The following is a 19,764-nucleotide window of genomic DNA, read 5'->3' as shown; positions in this document are numbered from 1 at the left end:
ATTCTTCACAAGCTTTGGACCTTGATAACAAACTCTGAGAAGTTGTATCATTTAAGGAACTTAGTTTAAGACAGATGCTTCATAATGAGGCTATTCTTTTGCTGTCAGCATCAGTGTGGGTCTAACAGTGAGAACATACTTCAAATGTGGCAAAGTGTAACAGGGCACAGGCTGAAGTCACATGAGGCTGCAGTGCTTCTGAAGCAAAGCAAGTCTGGGAGATGGTCAGGCGGCCAGTGGCTGGATAGGAGACAGCCTGGGAACCCTGTGTTGGCTGCCTTGAGTTCAACACTGAAATAAAGGTTGGATATGCAGCATACAAATCTTCTTCATTAAATATGTATCTTATGATGTGGCAGGTCCCTCCACAGAGAGGCTCACCTGGTGTGGCTTTTTAATGCCATGTGAGGGGCTTTTTATTTTGTTGATTTATAATTACGAACCTTTGAATTCACTGAATTTTAGATATGCTGCATACTTTTAGTGGTGCAGCATATTTCCCCCCTATGACGCTGAAGCCTTTGCTGTTGAAATTTTTATGCTGACATTTTATGCTAGAGTTGGTTTACTGTTCTGTGATTATTCTTGGATATTAATGCTTTATTGTTTGTAAGCCGCCCAGAGAAGCCTGTTATTGGGCGACATTGTAAATGTCATTAACCAATCAATAAAAACAGAACGTATGGATCAAACGTCCTGCTCTAATATCAAACCACCTACCAGGGCTGAACGAATCAAATAATTCCACAAGCAGAAACCCAATGCACTGTAAAATGGTATGTGAAGAACAAGTATGGTTCAAGCACTTGACCCTAGCCACACCCTGCAAGGAAAGGACGCGGAACACTTCAAGGAAAATAACCAAGATTAAAACTCCTTCCCAATCGTAAATAGGATCAACAGGTCAGATACTGTGTCAGAAACATGGCTCTAGTGGATCATACTTAAATAGTTATGCTGGAAATAAACTCCATGCCATCAACACGGCCTGGATAGCTCAGTTGGTTAGAGCATGGTGCTGACAGCGCCAAGGTTGCAGGTTCGACCCCCATATGGGAGAGCAACATATTCTTACACTGCAGGGCATTGGATTAGATGAGGCTTCCTCAACCTCGGCTCTCCGGATGTTTTGAGACTACAGTTCCCATCATCCCTGACCACTGGTCCCTGCTAACTCATGGGAGTTGTAGGCCAAAAGCATCTGGAGGGCCGAGGTTGAGGAAGCCTACATTAGATGACCCTCTGGGTCCCTTCCAACCCTACAATTCTCTTATTCTAACATACATCACAAAAGGACTAATACTAAGAAAGTAGCATAGTTACCACAACCACAATGGCTTTATTCCCAAGGATAACCAAGGTGGTGCCCTCCAGATGCTATTATACTCCATTTCCCATCACCCCCCCCACCAATGGTTATCCTGACTGGGGCTGATAGGAGTTGGGAGTGTAACAGTATCTTGAGGGTTATGCACGGGCTACCCCCGCTCTATCCCCGCTGCACAATTTCTGTTCTCATCCTGAAGCAAAGTTCTTAACCCTAGGTACTATTTCTGGGTTAGCAAAGTCTGTAACCAGAGGCCTATGTAACCTGAAGTGTATGTAACCCAAGGTACCATTGTAAAACCATTTCACAAGAACAAAGCTCTCAAGGGTCAGAGACTGTGTGAGAGACTATTTGATTGGTTCTTCCTTCTTCCTACCTACTCCTGCCAACCCCCATGTATTTTTTTAATATTCCCGTATCATTGAAGCAGCCAGCAGGTAGGCAGTCCCACAATATTTGGGATTGGGGGGAGAACATATGTAAAAAGTCTTTTTCCCAATCATAAGGACCACAACTTCAGGACTACTTGGTAATCCCTTTTACAAAAGCTCACGCGATTCCTCTTAAATAGCTATCCTCTCTGCCTGTGTGTTGAATAGAGTGCTACCATACTCCTACAACGGCTCAGAAATCAGGAAAGCAAATGTTTTCACCAAATACTGCAAGCAACCTTTTCCGTGCATGACTAGAGCCAACAAATATTTACTTACTGTGAGATTCTAACTTGAGGCAACAAAATAGAAAAGACAAATGAGGCACTTAATGTTAAAAGAAAACAAAACAGAATTGGCTACATTTAGCTAAGTGAAGTTGTTTGATCCCACATGCTTTCCCAAGGATACAGTTTTACACCTCTAGTAGCTAAAACTTTACAACTTCTAAGTTTTTCGAAATTTACCCATTAGCATGGTTGGTGCATACTCTGTAAATCAATACAAGGTTTTAAAATATGAAGTTCTATGATTCTATGTTTAGTACTCAATGACGTTACTAGTGCAACATTCTAAGAATCTCACATTCTCCCCCCCCCCCTTATTTTGCCTAGCTTTTAAAAGAGCAACTTCTGAACTCTGGTAGTTGCAACAGCAGGTTTGAAAGTGTGGCAAGAGGGCCTTCTTGGCAGTGGCACCCTCCCTGTCGTACACCCTCCCATCAGATGTCAAGGAGATAACGAACTACACAACTTTTAGAAGGCATTTGAAGACAGCCTTGTTACTGGGAAATTTTTAATGTCTGACATTTTATTATGTTTTTATATGTGTTGGAAGCCACCCAAATGGCTGGGGAAATCCAGCCAGATGGCCATGGTATAAATAATTAAATTATGATGATTATGATTATAATTATGATTATGATTACAGAGGAGGACCCAGTAAGTTGGTTCATGTTCAGTGGGTGAGGCTGCAGGACCCTCCTCAGTTCCTCCCCCTAGCCCATAAAGAGTGAAAGAAAATATGTCAAGAATGTATAACTTGCTGTTGAAATGGAATACTCAGGATGAAACGGTGAAATCTGCTATGATTAAATGGGCACAAGATGTTGGACATAATATTATGTTTGCTGACTGGGAACAGTTATGGACCACAGGTATGAAGTTTACGGCATGTAATGCCTTAAGAGAGAATATTATGAAAATGATATACAGGTGGTACATGACCCCAGTCAAGCTTGCAAAAATCTATCATTTGCTCGATAATAAATGCTGGAAATGTAAAGAAACTGAAGGTACATTCTTTCACCTTTGGTGGACGTGCCCAAAGATTAAGGCTTTCTGGGAAATGATATATAATGAATTGAAAAAGGTATTTAAATATACCTTCCTGAAGAAACCAGAGGCCTTTCTGTTGGGCATTGTCGGCCAATTGGTGCCAAAGAAGGACAGAACTTTTTTTATGTATGCTACAACAGCAGCAAGAATACTCATTGCAAAGTATTGGAAGACACAAGATCTACCCACTCTGGAAGAATGGCAGATGAAGGTGATTGACTACATGGAATTGGCAGAAATGACTGGCAGAATCCGAGACCAGGGAGAAGAGTCGGTGAAAGAAGACTGGAAGAAATTTAAAGACTATTTACAGAAATATTGTAAAATTAATGAATCTTAGAAGGATGTTGGATAGAAACTAAGTGGTTTCCAGCTGTAATGCTTTAAGAGATACGAAAAAAGGTTTACAAATGGGTAAAAGCTTAATGGTAAGGATTTGCTGAACTAACAAACTGAACTGGAATACAAAAAAGGGAGGTACGAGGAGGTCCGGGGAAATAAGTGTAAGGAAGATATGCTATGGAAAATTAATGTGGTTTTAACTGTTTTTATTTTGTATGTTTCTTTTTATTTTTCATTTCTTTGTTATACCTTAATAAGGGTTTTTTTATTCTTTTTGCTGTATTTTGTATTTTCTTGTATTTTTATTTTTTGTTTTTGTGTAATTCTTGTATTCTTTGAAATTTTAATAAATATTATTTGGAGGGGAAAAAAAAGAGTGAAAGAAAATAAATTGTCCAAAATAAGCAAGTGCATCATTTGTGCAAGTGGGAAGCTTCACCTTAAAGTAAAGGTAAAGGGACCCCTGACCATTAGGTCCAATCATGACCGACTCTGGGGTTGCGCGCTCATCTTGCTCTATAGACCAAGGGAGCCGGCATTTGTCCGCAGACAGCTTCCGGGTCATGTGGCCAGCATGACTAAGCCACTTCTGGCGAACCAGAGCAGCGCACGGAAACGCCGTTTACGTTCCCACTGGAACGGTACCTATTTATCTACTTGTACTTTGATGTTCTTTCGAATTGCTAGGTTGGCATGAGCAGGGACCGAGCAACGGGAGCTCACCCTGTCACGGGGATTCGAACTGCCGACCTTCTGATCGGCCAGTCTTGGGCACTGTGGTTTAACCCACAGCGCCACCCACGTCCCAAGCTTCACCTTACTCAGGCACAAAATTTCATTATGATTATACAAACCCTTGCTTTTTCTACAAAAAAGCATTCTTCAGCCTAAACAGATCTTATTATTTAGCTTAATCATCACCCTAAGCTTCCAAAGCAGACAATTCAAAATTCAATATAAAAAATACAGTGGTACCTCTGGATGCAAACGGGATCCTTTCCGGAGCCCCGTTCGCATCCTGAAGCGAACGCAACCCGTGACTGCGCATCTGCGCAGGTTGCGAGTCACCACTTCCGTGCATGCATGTGACATCATTTTTTGCGTCTGCGCATGCGCGGGCGGCAAAACCCGGAAGTAACGCGTTCCGTTACTTCCAGGTCACCGCGGAGATCAACCCAAAAATACTCAACCCGAAGCTACTTCAACCCGAGGTTAGGACCGTAGCTTAAACCAAATGCAATCACATGAATTAGGGTGGGTCCTGAAAACACATATCCCAAGTACCAAAGGCCAGGGCAAAGAGTTGCATCTTCAGCATATGACAGAAACTATACAATGAAGGTGTCAGATGCAACTCTTTGGGGAGTGAGTTCCACAACCTGGGAGCTTCCACAGAGAATGCCCTCTCCTGGGCCACCACCCACTTAGCTTCTGAGGATGGTGGTACTATCAAGAGGGTCCCACTACTGATCTTAACACCAAAGGTCTGCAGGGAAGGAGGCGGTTTTTCAAATATTTCATGCCTAAATCATGTAAGGTGTAATTACAGTATTTTCATATGCTCTCTCAATCCTGCTTTATTTAAAAGAGAAAAGCCCTCCTTGGTAGAATTTCCATGGTTATTAGAACAGTGCAGTCTGTATTATTTGTGGCAGCTCTGAAACTGCCAATGATAGCTCTGTGGACAAAGGTTGTGTGGCTATACAGATGAGGCTGAGGTTTCCACCACATGTGAACAAGGGAAGCTAAGTTGCTTTTCATATATGGATTGTTACACTGCATAGTTAGGACACTGGTAGCACTAAACTAAAAATTTAACTTTTTCTATGGATATGGAGGAAGGCCACTTACATATTTTTTAAAAAATGTAAATCACTTTCCTACTTACATATTAGTAGTAAACATAAAGCAAAAGCAAACCGTGCTATAAAATGAAACAATGAAAATTCTAAAAGCTTAAAATACCAAGAATAAGCTGAAAAATTATCAATAAGCAGCAAACAAAACAAAACAATAAAAAAAGGAAAAACTCATTAAAACTTACTTTTACATTTTAATATTTTGTTTCACTTTAAACAAATGGCAGTGTTAAGCTAAACTTTACTAACTTAAGTTTCAGTGGAACAAAAACAAAAGCCCTTATTTGGACTTTATGGTAAACTAGGGGTTGTACTGTTCCCTAAAAGTGTGATTCTTGAAGTAATACTGTCTCCCAGGATCCTTCTGTTACATATTTTCATTCTCCATGCAATGTCTGTTCTTGCCTTGTTAAGTAGAATGTTGTTTCTAGCACATGACGAGAACTTTTTGGCCAAGCCTACCATAATCCCATTACTGACTTCCAGGTCTACTCTATAAGTATATGAATATTTAAATTAATTCTCCCAGTCATATCTTTGCCACAGCTTTATCTTAGGACCTATAGTCATCTTCAAGAATTCTAACACATTTTTCAGACACTCAAACTTCGTGCTTACTCTCTGGGTTTAGATCAGGGGTCAGCAACCTTTTTCAGCCTTGGGCCGGTCCACCGTCCCTCAGACCATGTGGTAGGTCGGACTATATTGGGGGGAGGATGAATGAATTCCTATGCCCCACAAATAACCCAGAGATGCATTTTAAATAAAAGGTCACATTCTACTCATGTAAAAACACACTGATTCCCAGACAGTCCGTGGGCCTGATTGAGAAGGCAATTGGGCCGCATCCGGTCCCCGGGCCTTAGGTTTAGATCAACTTTTTCAATAAGATTCCCACTTTCCCCCCAGGCTGTCAATAATAGTGCCTGAGGGCTATCTTCCTCAACTGTACCTAGTCTTTGGCCAGCAAACCTGAATGATTACATATTTTAAAATGCTGCCTCTAATATATTCACTATTCTCATTCAACTGGACACCTTTTCCTCATTCTAATTCCTGCTGAATGCTATGACACATGCAGGAAATCAGGTCAACACTAACCCCTAGGATGACTGCCAGCAGTACGGTACAGATTTTCATGTTTTGCTCTCATGTTTTCTAAGTAACTGAAAACCAACATATTCTGAAACATAACAGCTGCACAACCTTATGATACAAAATATCATAATTCTTCCTCTTTTCGTTTGTTAAAGACATTGTGTCCTTTTTTTCACATACTTTTTAGCCAGTGAAAATATCTAAGTACACATGTTTCCCACTGCCGTGTGGAGTAATTCATGACACAAAGTAGTGTAGGGAATTTTTGAGTTCTGATCCAGGATCCAAATTGAAATAACAGTCAGAAAGAGAGATCTATACACAATATTAGCCTTGTTAATATTTTCTGTTTGATTAAGATATCATTTGGCTTATCTTCAATACCTGGAAATTAAGTGTACCTCTCAAAGAAGATGTGGGAAACATTTCAGGAAGTCACAGATTGTTAAGATCAGAGTGTGAGCTGAGTGACAAACCAGCTAAGTTAGCCTTGTCATAGCCAATAGAACAGAAATAACTATAATTGATGGATTTTCCTTTGGAAGACATGAAAAATATATTGCAAAACTCTAAGTTCAGAAAATAAATAGAATCAGTCAAGTTTTCCCAGTATTTGTCATAAGGACAGGACAGAACACAGTAAACAACCAGTTGTCTGGGGAAAGGCTGTTCCCTTGTGTGCATAACTGGCCATAAATGCACTAAAACCAAAATGATTTTTGTAGTAATAGATTACATACTGCTCCCAAGAAGCTGAAAGTCTACATCTAAGAAATAGCAAAAAAAAATTAATCACAAGAAATAAATCACTAGATACAAGTGAAAATCTACAAAAAGTAACTGCAACCCACCAGCTCAAACATTTAATTCATCCATTACACAGAATTAAACTAGAATAAAATTAAACGGTCATTGAGTTTAATTTAGTTACTGCCATGAAACAAACCTTGCAGAATTTACTAACATTCACTGTAATCTGTATTTTTTAGAGTTCATGTAATGCTTATATTCACATCAGTTTGCTACTGGCATTTTTACTATGAAACATTTTGATTTAAAAGTGCAAGATGGGCTCATACTTTAAACAGAAATTTCCTTCACTGAAATCATCAGCATACGATCAAATGAGATAATAGTATAAGATACTGTACTTTATGTTCTCATTTTGTCTTTGCACAAAGTGTGGATCCTATAATTGCTTTTTATTGTAACACTTAATATTTTGTACAAATACAGAAACATAAGAATTGCCTTGTATTTGATGTTCTACATCAAACTAAGGTCTATCTTATCCAAAATTCTAGACTTGTTCAGATGGTATATTGATCCTGGGGAGAAACTGGGAGTGGGCCTCAGAGCAACCTTCCTTCTCTCTCTCTCTCTCTCTCTCTCTCTCTCTCTCTCTCTCTCAATTTATCTTCACAGGGGACAGAGAGAGAGAGAGAGAGAGAGAGAGAGAATATCTAAGAGATTTTAGGTTTATTTGAACTGAGGGTCTCCCTTAGCACTGCAATATACAAGTTATCCCCACCTGAAGCTATCCAGGACAGATGCCCCCTAGTAAACAAAAGTATATCCCTATTGCTTCCTAACATGGAGGTCTAAAGAAGCAGCACAAATAACAACCAAGGAGGATTGAAGCAAAGGTTTTTTGCTGGGGAAAGAAGTGCCAAGCTAACAAAAATTACATTGCTGACATACTACACTGCCTCATTTTATTAACTATGCAGTCAACCACTTCCCCTGTCCTTCCTTCGAATATAAGAAGTACTGCCGAACTTCTCAAAAGAGCAGGGACAGTGCAAAACTTTGTGATGATTCAGACAGTGGCACTGCACAGTCTAAGAAGTGCAACTTGAAACCCTTTTTAATTTCACTGAGGATGTTGGCACATACAACCTTCAAGCTGGAGCTAGAGCATCCAAAGGATAATAAAGGAAAACCTCCAGGTTCATGCACTGTTCCATTAACACCTCTAAAAGCATCACACCTCCAGGCAACCAGTTGAGTTAGTTGTGCATTCTTGAAAAAGAGAATTTATAGTCATAGGATAAGGCTGAAGATGGAATTGGGTGGGGAGGGGGCAGTGAAACCACTGTATGTAACCACTGCCAAGTGAAGGGTCACTTCAATAAATGATTCAGTTCATTGCCACTTCTAAACAGTTGGGGGGGGGACAATTTGCTAGAGATCGAGCAGTTGTGCCTCCATTTTTCAGTTGCTGTTTCCTTTGCATTTGCAGTCCCAGAGCAAAAATGCTTAAGTTTTAGCTGCAAATGCTCTGAAGGAATGCCTGCATTGTTAGTTCTGCACGTTTATGATTAACAAGTTCTCACTCACTAAAAACAAGTCAAACTTTGTTGACCATCAAAAGGGTTTGCCATGAACTCGAAACTGCATGCACATGACTAAACCCATTTATTTCTACATTGGGAGAGACTTTATTATAGCACGTAATGGAGGGAAATTATTCAAGTAGAAAATGTATTAAAATATTCAGGTAAAATGGAAATAACTATGAAGGAGTCGCATAATGCAAGAAGGGCAAACAGTGATTCCATAATTATAAGGGAAGTATATTAAATTTCCCCCTCACAATTTAGAGGAAATTTCACATGTTTTAACTTTGCTATTCAGCTTCCTGAGCTTTAAAGTCAAGGGTACAACAGCCTCAAAAGAGGACACCTACCTGCCCTTGGTTTCCCAAATATACCACTAAGCAATCAAGGAAAATAGCTCTTACAGAACATACGAATGTAAAAAGAGGCCTGCTAGATAAGGCCAATGGGCCATCTGGTCTGGCATCCTTCTCTCACGGTGGCCAAGCAAATAAGGCTGGTCCCATTTCCTTCCAATACCTCAGTGATGAGATCAGACATGTGTTTAGTAATAATACTATACTGAACGACACCCCCATTCATTCTCCAAACAATATTTGAAGTTTATCTGTCCTTTTATCAACTTTGAGACAGTTATAAAAACCATCATGCAATTTATTTTCAGCATTCAAAACTTCTGAGCCAATTCTTAGCTGCTCACTCTTCCTTTACCATCTATCGTGGCCGACTCTGGGGTTGCGGCGCTCATCTCGCTTTATTGGCCGAGGGAGCCGGCGTACAGCTTCCGGGTCATGTAGCCAGCATGACTAAGCCGCTTCTGGCGAACCAGAGCAGCACACAGAAATGCTGTTTACCTTCCCGCTGGAGCGGTACTTATTTATCTACTTGCACTTTGACATGCTTTCAAACTGCTAGGTTGGCAGGAGCAGGGACCGAGCAACGGGAGCTCACCCCGTTGTTGGGATTCGAACCACCGACCTTCTGATCGGCAAATCCTAGGCTCTGTGGTTTAACCCACAGTGCCACCTGCGTCCCTCGTGGTCAACAGTAGTTTTGAGTTTAAGACTAGTTGAGGGTTAGAGAGCTCAGAGGTTTAAATACAGTGGTACCTCAGGTTAAGAACTTAATTCGTTATGGGGGTCCGTTCTTAACCTGAAACTGTTCTTAACCTGAGGTACCACTTCAGCTAATGGGGCCTCCTACTGCTGCCACGCAGCCAGAGCACGATTTCTGTTCTCATCCTGAAGCAAAGTTCTTAACCCGAGGTACTATTTCTGGGTTAGTGGAGTCTGTAACCTGAAGTGTCTGTAACCTGAGGTACCACTGTATAAGAATAAACTGGGAAATCCATAGGTGCTAATACAGTGGTACCCCAGGTTACAGACGCTTCAGGTTACAGACGCTTTAGCTTACAGACTCCACTAACCCAGAAATAGTACCTCGGGTTAAGAACTTTGCTTCAGGGTAAGAATAGAAATTGCACGGCAGCAGCGGGAGGCCCCACTAGCTAAAGTGGTGCTTCAGGTTAAGAACAGTTTCAGGTTAAGAACGGACCTCCAGAACGAATTAAGTTCTTAACCTGAGGTACCACTGTAGATAAAGGATAGCTACATTATAATTATGTATCTTCAGAACAGCCAGAAACAAAACAGGTAACTCTTACTGAAAAAATGAATACTAACAAGACCAAGAGAAAACTTCACAAAAATGTACATTTGCTCTTTTAGTATGAATTTACTGAAATCTCTTCTATATTGCAGAAAACCGTATTGTTGAAATGATCCCTCTCCTTCAAAGCCTATGTCTAAAAATCAGCAAAGTTTACTTATTGATTCCTTCCTATCTGACAATGAAAAGAAGTGGGAGAACAAGGAAGGAAGTTTAGGTGGTCCATATAAGAGCTCTATGTCTCTGAGAGATTCCTGAGGCAAAATTTAGGCTGGTGTGAGATATGTAAGACCTCATGATATGCTGATTCTTGATTTGCAGCATCCCTACTTAGAAAGTACCGAAATGCTTGTGAAGAGGCCCAATGGGCTAGAGATTTGGGGAATACTTGATTAAAATTACTGTAACTTATAAGTACAGATTTATTAAACAAGGTTTATGGAGGAAAAAACATTTACTTTGTGGAATTTTCTTTAAAATACACACTCAGATTTAGCAGCTCATTTTGATCCCTTAGCTGATGGTCCTCCATTACTGTGGCAGCAGCCTTTATTCTTCAGCAGGCATTGGACTCATTATTAATTGCATGTTATTGTTGTTTTTATTTATTGCAATCTGGCTTTAGCATTTTAAACGTAAAGGCAAGTTAACTACTTTAACTAACACACACAAACTTGTCATGCTCTTACCTCTATCTGCTTTTTCAGTTCTCTTCCAGAAGCACTGTCCTGAACAGCGCGTTCTCGTTGTGATGCGTCTGCAAGCACGTTAACTGTAGCTTCTGCTTCTTGTATCCACTTGAGGAAACTTTCAAGGTCTTTGAGCAAGGCATGCACTGCCTTCAGCTCAGCCTCCAAAGCATTCTGCCTATTAGATGTTCTGTAGGGAAGAAAAATAACACTGACCTCAGAAAAATTGCAAAAAGTAATCATTAAATCTAAAACAGAGCAGTCGGTACACATTTGTTTTGGTGCATTATGCCACAGGTTCTAGAATTTCTATGCTTATTCATTTACTTGCAAGATGCTACAATTTATGAAAATAATTCAATATACCAAATACTCCTCTTCTTGCTGTAACCATATTGCAATGTTGCAAGTGTGAGGAACTTAACCGCACACTTTCAGGACGTTGTGAAGCAAGCAAATAGTTTTTTCGCAATGAATGAAAACAACTCCCTAAAGTGTACAGACCACAATGCTGTTAAAAAGTGGAACAGATGTTCTTTATTTTATCACTTACTTGGGAGATTGCAACTACTCCTTTAATAGAATCATAATTTATTTGAGAGTTTCTTTCATATTTCACATATTGCACTTGTCTTCTATTACACACCTCAATATTCTGTAAACATTTGCAACACTTTTGACTTTGACTGACCTTCATCTTTCCAAACTGAAACGAATTCAGGCAACATGATCAACTCACAGAATTTAATTTTTGAAGATTGTTTTGGTGATAATCTATTGGTAGGCTAAGAAGGTGCCAAATCTATATATTTTTCCCTGCCAAAAAATCTGCAATAAGCAAGTGCCAAATTGCAGAGCTATAGTACCAAAAGCATCCTCTCCAAATATCTACTTCAAGTATTATATCATTGAATAATACGTCATTTTAAAGTAATGGTGATTGCTGGTGCAATGGTTGAACTGTGTGTGCATGCATTTTTTAAAAAATTTTTAGAAACACAAAGAATGAATAGATCACATTTCAATTATATGTTTAAAATAAATAGTTAAGAACATTTTTTAAGACAGCTACAACTTTGCTCATATTTAAAGGATAAATGCATGGGGCTTAGGACCTCTAGACATAATAATCGAGGTATTTTCCCCATCTTCAGTTTTGAGCCAACACAAAATACAGTTCTATATGGAAGAATTATACCATCACAGAACATTAATATCCAGAGGATTTAGTGTGTGCAGCTACCGACAGCAGAATCCACACACTTCCACAAATTAAATTTTATGCTGGAGTGCTCCAACAAAATTGTAGTTACTTCCCACAAGATCTTTTCAGCATTTAGAAAAAAATACATATCCAGATTTCCTACCAAAGCATCTTAATATAATTACTGTTCTGCAGTAAGATATTTTCTTGTGATTCCTAATAGCCAATGTGTGGAGCCACCATATAAGGTGAAGTGGGACCTGAGCCAGTATGGAACTTACCTATGATTTTGTGTGTGTGTGTGCGTGTGTGTGTGTGTGTGTGTGTGAGAGAGAGAGAGAGAGAGAGAGAATGCACACACTCACTCACACATGCACACATACCACCCACCCATAAAATATCAAAGAGGTGCATAACATAAAAAACACAATACAAAAAAAGCCCAAGAATGACCAGTTTGTGTAAAAAAGGAAATTAAACAACTGACACCGGCTGAATCTCTGTTGGAAGAGTATTCCAGAGCATGAGACCAGAGGCACTAAATGCCTGACATCTAGTTGGGGCCAGCAGGGCTTCTGAGATACAGGGGACCACCAACTGTGCCCCTCCAGATGATCTCCTATATAAAACCCTGTGTGAACTGCAGCATAAAATAATAAACTGATGCAACAGTCCATGTGATAGTTACTACTACTCACAGATCCAGATCTAAATAACTGTGAAATTAGTTCCAAAAACAAATTGTAAAACAGCTCTGCCTAAATGAGAAATGTTTGGTGAAAATATGGGCAGATATTCAGATGATGGATGATTTCCATGAAATGATTATCATTAAGATCAACAACTGCTAATGTCTTGGCATGCTTATTTATGCTCTCCTGTTAATCCATGTAGTATATTATGGATCAGGATTAAGCCATGGTTTTATAACCTGGTTTGTAGAGATCACTTAAACCACAGTTCTCCAGTCCCGACAAAATTGGAACCTGCAGTTTAACAAACCTCTGGTGTGTGAGAGGCAATGGTAGATGAACTAGGAGCACACATACACACATCCATGTCTCTTGGTCCTACATACATCGTGAGACAGCACTCTGGCTTTACCCCTCAAACTCCTCTGCTAAATGCCCTTGCAAACACCCCTTGGTCATGAGAGCTTCACCTGCTGGATTGGATTGCTTCCTGTGGTGCATTAACTAAATGGCCCAAATCTACCTGAATACTATCAAGAAGCATGTGTGCAATAAAGAGATAAAGTGGAGGTATTTGTTCATTAGACAAGGATGCAATCCTGTGCACCCTTAACTAAGAATAAATCCCATTTCATGTAAGTATATTTAAGATCGTGCAGTAGGATTGTGCTGTTTTTGGAGTATAGGGATGCTGCCAAGGCAGAAAAACAAAAGCTAAGGAGGAAGTTAAGATGCTATGAGCCACATGATCCTGTGTATGTATCAGGTGACTTGCTGGATCAGAGGAAAGATCCATTTAGTCCAGAACATTGGCCAGCCAGGTGCATCTAGGAACACATAACATGAGCACAGTAGGATAGAACCATCTTCTGTTCATCCCCAGCTGCTAGACAGAGGTAACATTGAAATTCCCTTTTTTAGTACTGTTCAATGTGTTTTTCAGTCTTGAGTCCAAAATCTGTTCCCTGCGTAGTCCTAATTAATTTAAGGAACATTAGCACTTCAAGAAGATAAAGCAACAGAATTGTCAGGTAACAGGAAATCCAAACCCACGTAACATTTGAATCAACAATAATGGATTGCTTCAAGAAGTGGCAGAGAGATATTTCTAGATTTGTCTGGCAGGGCAAGAAGCCTAGAATAAAATTTAAAATACTAACGGATGCAAAGGAAAGAGGTGGATTTGCCCTGCCAGACTTTAAACTTTACTATGAATCAGCAGCTTTTTGCTGGCTGAAAGAATGGCTGCTTCTTGAAAACACAGACATTTTGGATTTAGAAGGCTTTAATAATGTATTTGGATGGCATGCATATTTGTGGTATGATAAGGTCAAAGCACATAAAGCATTTAAAAATCATATTGTCAGGAAAGCATTGTTTAATGTCTGGATAAGATATAAGGACCTACTTGAAAATAAAACCCCAAGGTGGTTGTCACTGATGGAAGCGAAGGCTCAGAAAAAGCTCAATATGGAGGCCAAATGGCCGAAATATTGGGAAATTTTGGAACAAGACGGAGACAGTTTGAAATTGCAGAGTTTTGAAAAACTAAAAAATAAAGTGCGAGATTGGCTTCATTATTATCAGATAATGGAGGCATATAATTTGGACAAGAAAATTGGCTTCCAGGTGGAAAAATCAAAATTGGAAACAGAACTGTTAGAACCCAAAACCAAGATTTTGTCAAAGATGTATAACTTGCTGTTGAAATGGAATACTCAGGATGAAACGGTGAAATCTGCTATGATTAAATGGGCACAAGATGTTGGACATAACATAATGATGGCTGACTGGGAACAGTTATGGACCACAGGTATGAAGTTTACGGCATGTAATGCCTTAAGAGAGAATATTATGAAAATGATATACAGGTGGTACATGACACCAGTCAAGCTTGCAAAAATCTATCATTTGCCCGATAATAAATGTTGGAAATGTAAAGAAACTGAAGGTACATTCTTTCACCTTTGGTGGACGTGCCCAAGGATTAAGGCTTTCTGGGAGATGATCTATAATGAAATGAAAAAGGTATTTAAATATACCTTTCTGAAGAAACCAGAGGCCTTTCTCCTGGGCATGGTTGGCCAATTGGTGCTAAAGAAGGATAGAACTTTCTTTATGTATGCTACAACAGCAGCAAGAATACTTATTGCAAAGTATTGGAAGACACAAGATCTACCCACCCTGGAAGAATGGCAGATGAAGGTGATGGACTACATGGAACTGGCGGAAATGACTGGCAGAATCCGAGACCAGGGAGAAGAGTCGGTGGAAGAAGATTGGAAGAAATTTAAAGACTATTTACAGAAATACCGCAAAATCAATGAATGTTAGAATGATGTCGGAAAGAAGTTAAGTGGTTTTAGCAGCAATGTTACAAAGGAGTATGTAAAAATGGATTGTTAACAGGTGAGAATCTAAAGTTATAATATATTAAGTTAAAGGACTAAGATAAAAACAAAGAGGGAAAGGATTTGCTGAATTAACTAACTGAACTAGAATACAAAAAAGGGAGGTGTGAGGAGGTCAGGGAAATAAGTAAATGAAAGACAAGACATGGAAAGATTGATTTGTTTTTAATTGTTTTTATTTTTCTGTATTTTGTATTTTCTTTTTTCTTTTTTTCCTTTTCTTATTTTTGTAACCTTTTTTGAAACTTTAATAAATATCATTTTTTTAAAAAAAACACATTTGAATCAACAATAAAGCTAACAACAAGAAGTTAAAGGGCTAATGAAGTTAAAGGTAAATCTAACTTCATATTTGCTGTAGCTATACAGAACTCCAAAAAGTCCAAAGAATAACGTTGCTGATTATCATAACGGGGGGGGGGGGGTATAGGTGAGCACATGCATGACTAAAACAGTGGTTTTAAAGTTGCAAGGAGGGTGTCCTATTTTTAAAATCCCTTTTAGGGGTTTTTAAAACATGAAAGTAGACTTTTTAAAAAGTCTAGACTAAATTCAAGAAATAATATCTGAATCTGAGACTGGGGACAAAGAATGTAATTTATTCATCCAGGTTACAGAGATACTGACAAATTACCCAGTCTCAACCCTGAAGTATAAACAATTATTGCCCACTGTGTAGCATATATAATTTATACAGCACCTCAAATTTAAGAGGGCAATCTCTTCAATGCCAGTGGTTTTAAAATGGTCTGAATTAATATAACAAGCAGGGACATGTTGGTTTTAAAGAAGTTTCAATTAGAGAAAATGCTGAAATTCTCCATTATTTTCAGCAGTCCTTTACTCCCAGATGTTGTTAATCTTTCTTTTCCTTGCTGTTAATTATCAATTTTTAATTGCTTTTAACTGTTTTTTCTGATAATTTTAGTATTTCTTGTAAGCAGAGGTTTTGCTACAATCAAGCAGTATATACATTTTGCTACATACACATAGATAAGTTCCAGCATGTTTACCTGCTTCATGGTTTGAAGTATTTAAACAGATTTCTAAATGTCGGTTTCCTCCTCCACCACATTATCAAGATAAAACATCATCTACCCAAGCTTCTTTTAAATAGCTGCTTGTTCACTTTTGCCTTCAAAGCCTGTTTCACTGCTTGGCTTCATTTACAATAAGATTGCACTGTTCCTATCAAGTCCCAATACAAATTCCTCCATAATTTACCTTAAAATTATTGGCCAGTTTTTTAACCTTCAAATATTCATGCCAAAACAATTTAGCCATATACCACCCTAACGTTACCTGCAAAGTTATTTTATTTTAGAAATGTTGCAACTATCAATACTTTGCAATGCATATTGAGCACATTGAGAATGAGCATACTATATTTTTGTTCTCCAGCACCATGAAGTATATACATTTTATTATTTGAATACATATTTTCCAAGTCTATGATATTTTATAACATATACATGAAGTCTAATAATTATACTCAACCGGCCTGAAAGAGAGTTGATGTACAGAAACCACAAATGCTAACAAAAGATAAAGGGAAATCCAGACGAGAAGGGACTCTTGGGTCTTAACACAGTGAAAGTGACAGGACTGATGAAATTATGTAGAATGATGAAAAAAAGCAACATAAAAACAAACCATCTTCACATCTCTAGAGGAAACTTTTTTCGGGTTAAAATAAAATTGTTCAAGGTAACGAAGAGAATGATAGCTGGAGGCAGAAAACATACTATTATACAAAGAAGGAATTGTGACTCAACTGCAAGAAGTTTATTTTCAAATGGGAAAAATCATTAACTCTATTCCTTTCAGGATCAGACAGGGAGCTTCTGTGGCTTAAAACACTAAAAACTGAAGTCGAGGGATATTTTCTCAAAGTGTAATCCAGGACTCCCTACAGAGGACAGAAGGCTTTCTTGGAGAGGATTACTAATACAAGGGAATGAGGTACATCCATGAGGCAATAGTCTGCTTTGACAATGTTACTGCTTGTGAAGACTCTAACTCAGGGGTGCAGAACTTTTGGCTCGTGGACCTAATCTGGAAGGCCATTTCCACCAAGCTATGCCCACTTGCTCTACAGCTGATGCCATATACGACCTCAGGCATGGGGCAGGTAAAGAAACATCTGACTCATCCAAAAGTCCATTTGCAGGCACTGACGATCAGTTGATTGATTGCTGGGTCTTGCTAAAGCCCTTGCAAAGTGCTCTGTTGTGGAGCAACAGCACTCAGCAAGACCCATATGGACAAAAAAGTCAGGTCAAACTTGGCCTGCAAGAGATGGGGAAAATAATGATCAAGCCCACTGGCTAGATCCATTTCCCTACCCCTGCGCTAGCCTGTGGATATAGGGATGTCCAAGGTGTGTTGCACATGCATAAACTTTTCCTTTGACCACTACCTGACTGGGTCAGGCAGAATGCTGCTAAACGATGATGTGTTCTAGTTACATTGAAGGAGACACAGATAGCTGTTTTTCTGCTCAAGGGCTTTCCATAATGAAATCTTTTATTTCCTGGCACTACAGTACTTGGGGCTGAACCAAATGAGATGCATGCTCACATTTTTTGGAAACATCAAAAAGCACCTTTCTTTCAACCATTTTCCAGAAATGACTTCAAGAAGGAATTGAAAATGTTTCCATATTCAGGAAGCACTGCTTTCACTTTCAGTAGGTTTTGTGTACCCTTGGTGATAGGGATGTCAAGAAAATCCAAAAGCACAAGACAGTTGACAACACAGCATAGACAAGGAAGAGGTGGGCAATCTTGATGGAGCACTCCTCTCAATCAGTGCTGGAAATGCTGATTAGAAAAGTAGTTAATGATACAACCTTATATTTTCCAAAAACAGGGACCTTCTCAAGAGCCCATATTTATTAAACAAATATCTCAGGAACTTTAAAGACACCTGGTTCCATGCTGAAAAAAAGTCAGAAATCTGACCAGCTTCATTTGGGTTGCACTGCACAAAGGAACAGTTTAGAGTTCTTCCTCAATTTAGACACACTTGGTAAGAAAGCCCCCAATTTAGGTTATACCTGAATTAATAGAATATGAATTTGAGGCACACGTTTGTTTGCACATACCTTTGTTTCAAGTTGATCCATGAGGTATTCAAGTGATCCATTATTTCCTTCACTTTTCTTGTGTCATCCCCATTGTAGTCTTGAAGAAGTTTGTTTGATAGATCATTGAACTGACTCATCTTGGTATCCCCTTTATCTAGATCCTGTAGTAACATCTAAGCAACAAATTCAGTGTAGTTAAGAAAAAGCAAGAGGGGGGTATCAGTGTAAAACTGAAAATCAAATATGGTTTCTCAAACTCTGACTATATTTTTTAATTAAAGGATCACTCTTTCATCCAATGTTGTGAACTACAAAAATTAAAAAATGACAAATCAGGAAGGAAGAAGGGTCTGTTCCACAGAGACATCAACTACAATCTTAATAGAAAGGAACAGCCCCATGATTCTGCAATCTAGCAGAAATCCATCAATACTGTGGAAGGAGAATCAGAAAAGTGTAAATCGCTCCTTTCCCCACAACACAAATAAAATTCCGGTCAATAAAGTGAATATGAGGGGGGCATAAAAGAGATATTTAAAATTTTGTGTGGTGTGTTGAAAGTATATAGGGGGACTCTTTACTCCATTTCTCTTAATACTTTAACATGGGGTCATCCACTGAAGCTGAATATTGGAAGATTCAGGGCAGATGGAGAACATTTTTTCTTCATACAGTGCATAGTTGAAATAGTGGCATTTACTACCACAATATGTAGTGATAGCCACCAATATGGTTGGCTTTAAAGGGGCTTTGGACAAATTCATGGATGCTAAGGCTATTGATGGCTACTAGCTAGGGTGACTGTGTACTAAATCCAATTATCAGAGGCAGTATTCCTCTAAATACCACTTGCAGAGGAACACAAGAGTGCTGTTGTGCTTACAGGCTTCCAATAGACATCTGGTTCAGCACTGTGATAACAGGATGCTAGATTAGATAGGGCTTTGGTCTGATCCACTAGGATCCACCAGATTTGGTTCATAGAAGTGACGAGGAGTTAAAAGAAAGTAGAGATGATTAAATGGCTTTAAGTGAGCTTTCATTCCAGTGCATGGCAAAGATGTGGAGTTACTCTCAACACCATGTTGGGAAGAGGTACTGGGTCCAATTGTTTATTGCTTGCTCTTCATAATGGCTACTTCATCAATGGCCTTTGCTGTATTCTGTAATGAGTTGTGACGCAGGGCTGATCTTTCTCCCCTAATGACTCTAGTTCTTTTGGGTTATGAGAAGAGTTGAGAAGGGGATTACTGGAGGCTGATGTGGTGCCCTGCATCAA

At 39.1% G+C, this 19,764-nt stretch overlaps 1 protein-coding gene across 3 annotated transcripts in view; it reads right to left on the bottom strand.

The window, feature by feature from the left end:
* UTRN (utrophin) overlaps positions 1 to 19,764 on the bottom strand; it is a gene marked incomplete at its 3' end in the record, with an annotated part of 327,288 nt that overhangs the window by 165,640 nt on the left and 141,884 nt on the right. For all 3 annotated transcript variants that reach the window (XM_080998526.1, XM_080998525.1, XM_080998524.1), the window contains exons 51-52: positions 18,504 to 18,658; positions 11,091 to 11,280 (exon numbers count right to left, since the gene is read on the bottom strand). In XM_080998526.1, coding sequence (XP_080854652.1) covers positions 11,091 to 11,280; positions 18,504 to 18,658 — 345 coding nt within the window. The remainder of the gene's footprint in view (positions 1 to 11,090; positions 11,281 to 18,503; positions 18,659 to 19,764) is intronic.

Source organism: Podarcis pityusensis (genome assembly GCF_964106645.2).
Source record: "Podarcis pityusensis genome assembly, chromosome: 3".
Taxonomy (NCBI): Eukaryota; Metazoa; Chordata; class Lepidosauria; order Squamata; family Lacertidae; genus Podarcis; species Podarcis pityusensis.
The sequence above is the reverse complement of the archived record's forward strand: the minus strand, read 5'-3'. Positions and strand labels throughout refer to the sequence as shown.